This window comes from Somniosus microcephalus, unplaced genomic scaffold (genome assembly GCF_052327205.1).
Source record: "Somniosus microcephalus isolate GS21.2 unplaced genomic scaffold, FLI_Smic_1.0 unresolved_chr1, whole genome shotgun sequence".
In the NCBI taxonomy this organism is placed as follows: domain Eukaryota; kingdom Metazoa; phylum Chordata; class Chondrichthyes; order Squaliformes; family Somniosidae; genus Somniosus; species Somniosus microcephalus.
Genome location: NW_028225179.1, coordinates 136,531,515 through 136,543,552, shown reverse-complemented (window position 1 = coordinate 136,543,552; position 12,038 = coordinate 136,531,515). Strand labels below are relative to the sequence as shown.

General features: G+C 47.2%; 1 protein-coding gene across 1 annotated transcript; it reads left to right on the top strand.

The window, feature by feature from the left end:
* Positions 1-346: 346 nt before the first annotated feature.
* On the top strand, positions 347-1,738 carry LOC147095973 (uncharacterized). Its single transcript, XM_085974933.1, has 2 exons — positions 347-638; positions 756-1,738. Exons 1-2 carry the CDS (start codon positions 432-434, stop codon positions 1,062-1,064), a joined length of 516 nt encoding a protein of 171 aa, XP_085831059.1. The 5' UTR covers positions 347-431; the 3' UTR covers positions 1,065-1,738.
* Positions 1,739-12,038: the final 10,300 nt, after the last annotated feature.

Here is a 12,038-nt window from a genome sequence, read left to right as displayed (position 1 = left end):
AGTATTTGTTTTATTGCTTTATTTTTTGTCCAACTTTTATTTCCAGTTGATGTTTCATTTTCAAAGTTGCTTCGCTTTAATATATTTTCCTATAGGATAGAAGAGAGAAGAGCTGGTATTTTTCCCTCTCTCTCTCTCTCCCACCTACGCAGTTGCATCTAAAAAAAGTGCACAATTTGGGAATTTTCCTACCGCTTCCTCCTTACCCTTTCACTCAACTATTAAAATCTTGGGCGGCGAACTCTGAGCCAATAAGCAGCTCTTTCTAACCAATCACAAGCGGCGTGATTAAACGAGTGGGTGGGGGCGGGCCTTGGCATTGTGACGTCGGTTAGAGCTGGCCAATCGGAACGGGGCCGGAGGCCCGGAGACGGGCATAAAAGAACGAGCGGCATGGCGATTGAGATTCATTCATAAAATCAACAACAGCAATGGACATCATTTACACTACAAGAACCATGTCCTTCACCGCGGGCTGCGAATTGAGCCAGCAGGCTATCTCCGAACGGCAGGCCATGGGGTTCGCCGGCCGCAAGCCGACAATGCCCCAGGTCTTCACTTTCGAACCCATCCGGGAAAGTAAGAAACCTATTCGACGCAAGAGACGCACTCTTAAAGTTCTCTATCCACCTGGCCAGGTAGCAATCTGTCAATATTACTGCAAAAATAAAACCGAGTTCACATTGTATTAATTTCTAGTCGTATAAAGCATTGGATCGCTCGTTTAACCTGCTCTCTCTCTTCTGTCTCTCTAGGTTAGAAGGTCACTTCCTACGGAGAAGGACATGGCTAAGCGGATGCTGCTGCTTTTAGTCTCGGTCGTCCTCTTCCAGGTCTACAGTGCGACTGAAGAGGAGCTGAGCCTCCCCTCGACGGATCTGGGCGCCGTTGCACAACTAGTCTCGGCGTCTGTCCAGGCCCCTTCCTCGTCGGGCTTCGCCGCCGCCGCTCCCTCCGTCGTGTTACTCCTCACGGCTCCGGGAGCTGAAACCAACTGCACCCAGCAGCCTGCAGCAGGAGACTCGCTCCAGATCACCAGAGTCGTCCGATCCTGTAGGATGTGAAACCGTAAAATGATAACGATGGTCGTTGTCGGAACGGTCTCCAGCGTGAACTGCCCAGAGCTCCACGCAGGGTTGCTGCCTGTGGCAAGTGGATGCAAATGTAATGGGGGGAACCCCCACCCAGCGATACCTGGACCTGTGTTTCCCACAGGCAGACATGAGAAGGGTGGGGAGCGGGCCTTCCACCTTCAAGGGAAGACCGAAGGACTCCAATTTTCGGCTGTAGTAATATCTTAAAACCCCGATAATTGATTCTGTAGTGGTTACCTCAATACTAATTACCTTGAATGCAATATTGTTGAAACGGATTATGAAAACTTGTATATTTATTGATGATTCCTTTATTTATGGCAATTTTAAATTAATATTTAATGTAGAAGTGTTATGGCAATTTTAAATTAATACTATTTATTGTGTGGAAGACTTGGGGCAATTTTTAATTAATATTATTTATTGTGTGGAGAGGACTTGTTTTATAAGTATCTCTCTTACTGTATCAGTTTGTGTTGAAGATCTCGCCTTGCAGTGGGACAAGAAAACTCACTTTGTAACTAAGTCTGGGGTTGTTAATGGATCAGCCAGTCGTGTATCTCGAGGTGTCTCTTCCATTTTGATGCTAGTATGTTCTGTGAACAATTATTCATCATTGTAATAAAACGGATTTAAAAAGAAAACTGCCCTCTTGTTATAAAAACTTTTGTCGATGTGGCTGTGTTTTTTCTGTCTCTGCGAGCAGATGACGACTACTGACGTGTGTTTCGAGCTAAGATTAGAGGGTTTCCTTTATTAAACAAATAACACATTGACTTTACATTTGAGTGCTGCCTTTTTGAGCAGCAAAGTTGTCATTGGGCGGGGACATAACACGGCTGGCGTTGCTTTCGCCGTCCCTTCTACGACACGTCTGATGTTCACTTTCTCCTCATAGAATGGTAACCGCACAGAAGGCTATTCGGCCCATCGCACCTGTGCCTGCTCTTTGGTAGATTTATGCAATTATTCCCACTCCCCTGCTCTTTCCTGTGGTTTTTTTTTTCCCCCTTCAAGTATTTATCCAATTCCCTTTTTGAAAGTTACTATTGAATCTGCTTCCACCGCCCCTTCAGGCAGTGCGTTTCAGATTAGTCTCCACTTGGAGAGGCAAGGATTAATCAGGGATAATCAGCATAGCATTGTCGGGGAGATCATGTCTGCCCAATTTGATTGAATTTTTCGAGGGGGTGACTAGGTGTTTGGATGAGGGTAGTGCAGTTGATGTAGTCTACATGGACTTCAGTAAGGCTTTTGGCAAAGTCCCGAATGGGAGACTGGTCAGGAAGGTGAGAGCCCATGGGATCCAAGGCAATTTGGCACATTGGATCCAAAATTGGCTTAGTGGCAGGAGGCAGAGGATGATGGTCGAAGGTTGTTTTTGTGACTGGAAGCCTGTGTCCAGTGGTGTACCGCAGGGATCGGAGCTGGGTCCCTTGCTGTTTGTAGTGTACATTAATGATTTAGATAGGAATGTAGCAAGTATGATCAGTAAGTTCACAGATGACAAGAAAATTGGTGGAGTGGTAAATAGCGAGGAGGGAAGCCTCAGGCTACAGGACGATATAGACGGGTTGGTTAGATGGGCAGAACAGTGGCAAATGGAATTTAACTCTGAAAAGTGTGAGGTGATGCATTTTGGGAGGACTAACAAGGCAAGGGAATACACGATGAATGGTAGGACCCTAGGAAGGACAGAGGATCAGAGGGATCTTTGTGTGCATGTACATAGATCCCTGAAGGCAGCAGGACAGGTAGATAAGGTGGTTAAGAAGGCATATGGGATACTTGCCTTCATTAGCCAAGGCATAGAATATAAGAGCAGGGAGGTTCTGATGGAGCTGTACAAAACACTAGTTAGGCCACAGCTGGAATACTGTGTGCAGTTGTGGTCACCACACTATAGGAAGGGTGTGATTGCATTGGAGAGGGTGCAGAGGAGATTCACCAGGATGTTACCTGGGCTGGAGTGCTTCAGCTATGAAGAGAGTCTGGACAGGCTGGGGTTGTTTTCCTTCGAGCAGAGAAGGCTGAGGGGGGACCTGATTGAGGTGTACAAAATTATGAGTGGCATAGATAGGGTAGATAGAAAGGAACTTTTCCCCTTAGTAGAGGGGTCAATAACCAGGGGGCATAGTTTTAAGGTAAGGGGTAGGAGGTTTAGAGGGGATTTGAGGAAAAACTTTTCCCCCAGAGGGTGGTTGGAATCTGTAACTCACTGCCTGAAATGGTGGTAGAGGCAGGAACCCTCACAACATTCAAGAAGCATTTAGATGAGCACTTGAAACGCCATAGCATACAAGGCTACGGACCAAGTGTTGGAAAATGGGATTAGAATAGACAGGGCTTGATGGCTGGCACGGACACAATGGGCCGAAGGGCCTTTTTCAGTGCTGTATAACTATGACTCGCAGTGTAATTTCTTTATCCTTGATTTCTTTTGCCAATTACCTTAAATCTCTTTCCTTTAGTTACTGACCCTTTTGCCACTGGATATAGTTTCTCCTTATTCATATCTATCAAAACTTCATGATTTTGAACACTATCAATCCATCTCTGCTGTAAGGTGCACAACTCCAATCTCTTCCACATAACTGAAGCCTGTCATCCCTGGTACCATTCTAGTAAATCTCTTCTCCACCCTCTCTAAAGCCTTGGCATGCTTCCTATAAAGTGTGCTGTGCAGAATTGAACATAATATAGCAGCTGGGTCCGAACCGGTGTTTCATAAAGGGGGGATTTATTTGTTTTGAGCCCCTTTAACCTGTCTAGAACTTTCATCTATTGTGTGGTAAAGACATTGACTTCAGTGGAAAAGAAAATCAGCCTGGAATACAAAACAGGCTACTGAAATGCTATGGCCTGTTCTGCGCTGTCACCGAAGTTTGATTTCACCCTACTTGTTTGTCAAAACATTCTAAGATAAGGGAGTAAGTTCAAGGTTATGATATCAGACCCAACATTCATTTCCAAACAAAGATTGAGAATTGGCTTTGGTCAGATCCCACCTGGAGCACTGCACTCTGTTCTGGGCTCCGCACCTCATGAAGGCTATATTGACCTTGGCGGAGGTGCAGCACAGATTCACCACAACAATACCAAGGCTCAGAGAGTTAAATTATGAGCAGAGGTTGCATAGACTAGGCTTGTATTCCCTCGAGTATTGAGGGGTGACCTGATCGAGGTGTTTAAAATGTTAAATGGATTTGATAGGGTAGATACAGAGAAACTATCACCTTAAGCGTCAGCGGTGGCTCAGTGGGCAGCACTCACACCTCTGAGTCAGAACGTCATGGATTCAAGTCCCACTCCAGAGACTTGAGCATAAAAATCTAGGCTGACACTCCAGTGCAGTGCTGAGGGAGTGCTGCACTGTCAGTGGTGTCATCTTTCAGATGAGATCTTAAACCTGTCTGCTCTCCCAGGTGGACGTAAAAGTTCCAATGCCACTAATTTGAAGAAGAGCTGGGGAGTTATTTTATCTTTCCTGCCTCTTACCTCAGCACAGTATATTCCTTCAATTCCTTCCTCCCCTCCCACCCTGTCTCTGCAGCTTTTTCCAGTTCTGATGAAGGGTCCCAGAATTGAAATGTTAACTCTGTTTCTCTTTCCACGGATGCTGTCTGGCCTGCTGGGCGCTTCCAGCGTTTTCTGTTGCTGTTTCGGATTTCCAGCATCCGCAGTATTTTGCTATTGTATTAGTGTTTGGTTCACTGCCACCTCTCTTCTAGGACTGCCCACCTTGAAGAAGTTCTGCTCTTCTCTCCGACGGGATTTCCGTTTGTCTCTTCAACCTTGTTCATCTTCATTGCTTTCAGTTTCCCTTCTCGTGTCTGATCAGGTATCTGCCAAGACTCGGTTTCACAGCCACATCTCTTTCCTCAGCAACTGTCTCCAGTTCTGACTTATTCCACGTGGATTCCAACTGAACTTTCACCCTTTGTGTTTCATATCCACCCAGGATTACAAACATCTCCAAGATAATCAACGTTCCTCAACCTACTGCTCTCGCCGCATCCCAAGATCCACACTCAACGCCATGCGCTGCCACATGAACACTCTCGACCTTTCTCTTCAGCAGCACCGACGCACTCTTTCTCAAAGCTGTCCAGGTCCACAGTTCCATTTCATCCTTCGACTCATCTGACACTTCAACAACAAACTTTTTTTTTTCCTTTCTGATGTCAAGGGTCGCAAGCTTCATCAACTCTTGGACACCAATGCCCCTCTGGAACCTTCTTCCCCTTCACCTTCCTCTGACCCCATCCCTCCTTCAAATTTCATCCCCTGCTGTATTTTCACTATCCCCTCTGTCTGACCTTCCTCTCTCTGACCCCGAACAATCAGTCCTCAGCAAAGGCCTGAGCTTCATCCCCTTACACCCCCATCTCAATGAATTTCGAGCTCGGCACGATGTTGAGCTCTTTTTCCGTCGCCTTTATTTCCGTGCCCACTTCTTTGGCCAGTCTTCCCCCCCCGCACGGCTGATCCTTTCTCCCATTTTCAGAATTCTCGCTCTACCTGGACCCCTCCCTCTGGCCTCTTACCCTCTCTAGATCTTTTCATTGCTAACTGCCGGTGGGACATCGGCTGTCTCAATTTCTCTGCTCCCCTCACTCACTCCAACCTACCTCCCTCTGAACTTGCAGCACTCCATTCTCTCAGATCCAACCCCGACATTGTCATTAAACCCGCTGACAAGGGTGGTGCTGTTGTTGTTTGGCAAACCGACCTCTACCATGCGGAAGCTGAACGCCAACTCTCCGAATCCTCCTCCTACCTCTGCCTGGACCATGACCCCACTAGCAAACATCAGGCCATTGTTTCCAAGACTGTCACTGACCTCATCTCCTCTGGAGCTCTTCCCTCCATGGCCCCACACTCATGGTTCCCCAACCCCGCATAGTCCACTTCTACCTCCTTCCCAAGATCCACAAACAGGACTGCCCTGGTAGACCCATCATTTCAGCCTATTCTTGCCCCACAGAACTTATCTCTTCCTATCTCAACTCTATTTTTTCTCCCCTTGTCCAGTCTATTCCCACCTACTTTCGCAACTCTTCCGACGCCCTCCGCCACTTCAACAGTTTCCAGTTTCCGGGCCCCAACCTTTGGACATACAATCCCTCTGCACCTCCATCCCCCACCAGGATGGCCTGAGGGCGCTCCGCTGCTTCCTTGAACAGAGGCCCAACCAGTCCCCATCCACCACCACCCTCCTCCGCCTGGCTGAACTTGTTCTCACATTTGTAGGTGGTTTGCCTTGGTGTTTCGAATCACCCCTCCTACTTAGTTCTATACGACAGGAGTTACAGTGAACAGGATTGGGACACAGACAAGCTTTTCAGACTCAACCGTACGGTGTTTAATAAGGTTAACACACACACCCATCTCCAGTACGTAAAATGCCTGGTGGCGTAAAAACAAACAGCACAATAATACAACTTGGCCCGTTGAACAGGCCCCTGTCTCGTATTAAGATGCCTAAAATCACACTGTGCTGCTATACAGAGTATAACACGGACTTGTCCCACAAACCCCGGAACATACACTATGAATATAAAGAAAACCCAGGTGCTCCACCAGCCATCACCTAATCAGCTTGCAACTCCTCCCTCTATAAAGATTGATAATAACACCCTTGAAAATATCAACCCCTTTCCATATCTTGGTAGCCATTTATCCTCCAAAGCTGACATTGATTCTGAAATCCATCACCGCCTGAGTTGTGCAAGCACAGCCTTTTCTAAACTGAGGAGGAGAGTCTTTGAAAATCATGACCTCCAAGTCCAAACTAAAATTCTTGTATACAAAGCCACCATCCTTCCCACCCTTTTATATGGAGCTGAAACCTGGACTACGTACAGTAGACATCTCAAAGCCTTAGAGCAATACCACCAACGCTCTCTACGCAAAATCCTGAGGGCCAGCTGGGAGGACAAGCGTACCAACTGGAGTATACTTGAAGAGGCCAATATCTACAGCATCACTACGCTCATCATGCAGCATCAACTCTGATGGACTGGACATGTCATTCGCATGTCAGACTCACGTCTCCCAAAACAGGTTCTGTACTCCCAGTTGAAGGAAGGGCAGAGGTCTCCTGGTGGTCAAAAGAAGCGTTACAACTCTCCGGGTCGCTGTGTGCAGGTAGTAAGCAGGTGCCTGGCGTACACCTCATTGGTAGGCCGCTGATAGTGGGCTTTGGGAGTGTTGGGCAGGGGCAGCTCCCGTAGGGGGCGCAATCGGTCGGGGTCTGGTCCAATTTCCCCATTCTCCACCACGCTGCCTAGTATGCAGAGGCGCGTGGTGTTGAAAACGCACTTGTCCTCGTGTGGCATAGTGGTTAGCACTGTTGCCTCACAGCGCCAGGGACCCGGGTTCGAATCCGGCCTCGGGTGACTGTCTGTGTGGAGTTTGCACATTCTCCCCGTGTTTGCGTGGGTTTTCTCCGGGTGCTCCGGTTTCCTCCCACAGTCCAAAGATGTGCAGGTTAGGTTGATTGGCTATGATAAATTGACCCTTAGTGTTAGGGGGATTAAATACGTGGGGTTACGGGGATAGGGTGGGATATGTGTTGGTGTAGGGGTTACAGGGATCGGGTGGGATATGTGTCGGTGCAGGCTCGATGGGCCGAAATGGCCTCTATCTGCACTGTGGGGTTTCTGTGATTTCTGTGATTCTGTGAAAGATAACATCAAAGTAATCCTTAAAAATTTCCATATTGATATTAATAACTGAGAGGAAATCGCACTGGACAGAGACAATTGGAGAAAATGCATCCACAACGGTGCCGCACTACATGAAAAGAATCTCCAGCGTGCCGCTGAGGATAAATGCCAGCGCCGTAAAGAGAGACAACAACTTAAGAAGACCCATACTCCAGTCACTACCAATAGTCTTACATGTCCACACTGTAGTAGAGTCTGTGGATCTCGGATTGGCCTCCACAGCCACCTGAAGACCCACAAGTAGATGACTGATGAAGGACATACCATACTCGAATTCGAGTGGTCGCCGATGATGATAACACGGACTTGTCCCACAAACCCCGGAACATACACTATATAATACACACAAAACCTCCCCACTAAACCCCTCTGGATTGGTTGGGACACGCAACACCCCCTCACACAATACCGGTGGTCTTAAGGATGCGTGGGCTTGGACAATGCTCACCCTGATTGTCTGTTTCTTGCTCGCTGCTTCCCTGTGTAGAACATGTCTCCTGGTTCCGTATCGCCGATGCAGTGTCCAAGTCCCAGTTTCGAGGTTCGTTCCTACAGTCGAAGAGCAAGGCAAGGCTCTTGTCGCTCGTGGTGGTTTAGAGCAAGCGAGAGAGAGAGCGAATGGCCAAAGCTGCCTTCTCTGGATATCCTGAAAGTTCATTCAGGTCTGTGTAGCTGCAGTGATGTCTTTTTAATCACCATTCTTTGTCTTCGTTGTCTGGCTTCCCGCCTTTCGGGGCTAGCTCATCTCGGTGCTGGTGTTAATGGCAGATGATGGGCCGCACTTTTCACCTGATCCTGGGTTAAGTGGCTTCCCATTCATTTACAATGGTCCTCTTTTGTCCGGTTCCCACCTTTCAGAGCTATTCCATTTAGGTGCTGGTGGTAATGGCAGATGATGGGCCGCACTTTTCACCTGATCCTGGGTTAAGTGGCTTCCCATTAATTTACAATGGTCCTCTTTTGTCTGGTTCCCGCCTTTCGGGGCTATCTCATCTGGGTACTCGTCACCATATGTGTCACCCATTGTCTTTCCAGAGAATTCTGTCTGCCCAGACATTCTCCCATAATTAGTTTATAGGCCTGGCTGGAATCTCCTGTTCATCACGAACACCTGGGCCCCTCCCATCGTCTCCAAACAGGCAGTTGGTCAAATCAGCAGTAACAGTCATTCAAAATGTCCGATACAAAACAAAAATCCTTGGGGCCTGCGTTGATGCTTACACCTTGAACAACTTCTCCTCTGACTCCACTCACTTCCTTCAAATTAAAGGTGTTGCTATGGGAACCCACATGGGCCCTAGCTATGCCTGCCTTTTCATGGGATATGTGGAACATTCTTTGTTCCAGTCCTACTCAGGTCCCCTCCCTCCCTCACCTCTTTTTCCAGTACATCGATGACTGTATCTGTGCCATTTCCTGCTCTCGCCCTGAACTAGAAAAGTTCATTCACTTTACTTCCAATTTCCACCCTTCCCTCACCTTCACATGGTCCATCTCCGACTCATCTCTTCCCTTCCTTGATTTCTCTGTCTCCATTTCTGGCGATCGGCTATCGACAAACATCTACTACAAGCCCACTGACTCCCACAGCTACCTGGACTACACTTCCTCCCACCCCGCTTCCTGTAAGGACTCTATTCCATTCTCCCAGATTCTCTAACTCCGCCGCGTCTGTTCTGATGATGCCACCTTCCATACCAGTGCTTCCGACATGTCTTCCTTTTTCCTCAACCGAGGATTCCCCTCTACTGTGGTTGACACGGCCCTTGACTGCGTCCGTTCCATTTCCGGCACTTCTGCTCTCACCCCTTCCCCTCCCTCCCGGAACCATGATAGGGTTCCCCTTGGCATCACCTTTTACCCCACCAGCGTCCACATTCAATGAATCATTCTCCGCCATTTCCGGCACATCTAATGTGATCCCACCACCAAACGTATCTTCCCCTCACCTCCCCTTTCAGCATTCCGAAGGGACCGCTCCCTCCGCGACACTCTGGTGAACTCCCCAATCACCCCTAACAGCTCTTCCCCTTCACCCGACACCTTCCCGTGCATGCACAGGAGATGCAACACCTGCCCTTTTACCTCCTCCCTTCCCAATGTTCAGGACCCCAAATACCCCTTCCAGGTGAAACAGCGATTTACTTGTACTTCTTACAATTTAGTATACTGTATTCGCTGCTCACGATGCGGTCTCCTCTACATTGGGGAGACCAAAAGCAGATTGGGTGACCGCTTTGTGGAACACCTCCGTTCAGTCCATAAGTGAGACCCTGAGCTTCCTGTCGCCTGTCACTTTAATTCTCCGCTCCACTCCCAATCTGATCTCTCTGTCCTCGGGCTATTGCATTGTTCCAATGAAGCTCAACGTAAGCTCGAGGAACAGCACCTCATCTTTCGATCAGGCACTTTACAGTCTTCTGGACTCAACATTGAGTTCAACAATTTCAAATTATAACCCCTGTTCCCATTTTGCATGCTGTATGATGTTGCCATCCCCTTAGCAACATTTTATCTTTCCTGCCTCTTACCTCAGCACAGTATATTACTTTTATTCCTTCATCCCCTCCCACCCTGTCTCTGCACCTGCTTAATATCTGCTACATCTCCAGCTTTTTCCAGTTCTGATGAAGAGTCCCAGACCTGAAACCTTAACTCTGTTTCTCTCTCCACAGATGCTGCCTGGCCTGCTGAGTATGATGTAAGAAAACTACTAGGCACTTGGTCTCAGCATTAAGCAAAGCTTTAATCAACTGTTTTACAACATGGAGGTCTAGTTGTGTCCTTCACTAGTTTCTGTTAAGAATGTCCTGCGCAAACTGGGCCCGTGCCCGAGTATTTATACTCTCCCTGGACAGCGCCACCCGTATGCCACTCAGTATTATTTTATAACTCTTTCTTTCATGAATAAAAGATTCATGTCAGAGTGTTTCCAGCATTTTCTGTTGTTATTTCAGATTTCCAGCATCCGCAGTATTTTGCTATTGTATTGGTTATCCCTGGTGCCCTGGCCAATACTTACCCCTCAATCAATATCACTCAAACAGATTATCTGGTCATTATCACGTTGCTGTTTGTGGGAGCTTGCTGTGCGCAAATTGGCTGCTGTGTTTCCCACATTACAACAGTGACTACACTCCAAAAGTAAAGTGGCTGTAAAGTGCTTTGGGATGTCCGGTGGTCGTGAAAGGTGTTGTATAAATAGAAGTCTGTCTTTTTGCTGGGAGAAATCAAGAACATGGGGTCATAATCTTAAAATGAGAACTTGGCCATTTAGGAGGGAAATCAGGAAGCAGTTTTTCACACAAAAAGTAGTAGAAATCTGGAATCCTCTTCCCCAAAAGATTGTGGATGCCGGGAGAATTGGAGCTTTTAGGACTGAGCTAGATAGATTTTTGTTGGGAATATGGAGCTAAGGCGGGTCTATGGAGTTGAGGTAAAAAAATCAGCCATGATCTAATTGAATAGCGGAGCAGGCCTGAGGGCCTGAATGGCCCCTCCTGTTCCTATTGTCACATAATATTACATAGTACATAGTGTTACATAGTATTTACAGCACAGAAACAGGCCATTCGGCCCAACTGGTGCTGCCGGTGTTTATACTCCACACGAGCCTCCTCCCACCTTACTTCATCTCACCCCATCAACACGTCCTTCGATTCCTTTCTCCCTCGTGTACTTATCCAGCTTCCCCTTAAATGCAGCTATGTTATTCACCTCAACCACTCCCTGTGGTAGCGAGTTCCACAATCTCACCAATCTCTGGGGAGAGAAGTTTCTCCTGAATTCCCTATTGGATTTATTAATGACTATCTTATATTTATGGCCCCTAGTTTTGGACTCCCCACAAGTGGAAACATCTTCTCGACATCTACTCTATCGAACCCTTTCATCATTTTAAAGATCTCTTACCAGGTCACCTCTCAGCCTTCTCCTTTCTAGAGAAAAGACGCCCAGCTTATTCCTTCTTTCTTGATAGAGAACATCTCAGTTCTGGTATTACCATTGTAATTTTTTTTGCACCTTCTCCAGTGCCTTTATATCCTTCTTATAATATGGAGACCAGAACTGAGCACAGTGCTCTAAGTGTGGTCTAACCAATGTTCTATATAAGTGTAACATAACTTCCCTGCTTTTGAATTCTAGTTCTCTACAAATGAACCCCAGTGATTTATTTACAATTTCTATGGCTTTGGGGACCTGCATTGCTACT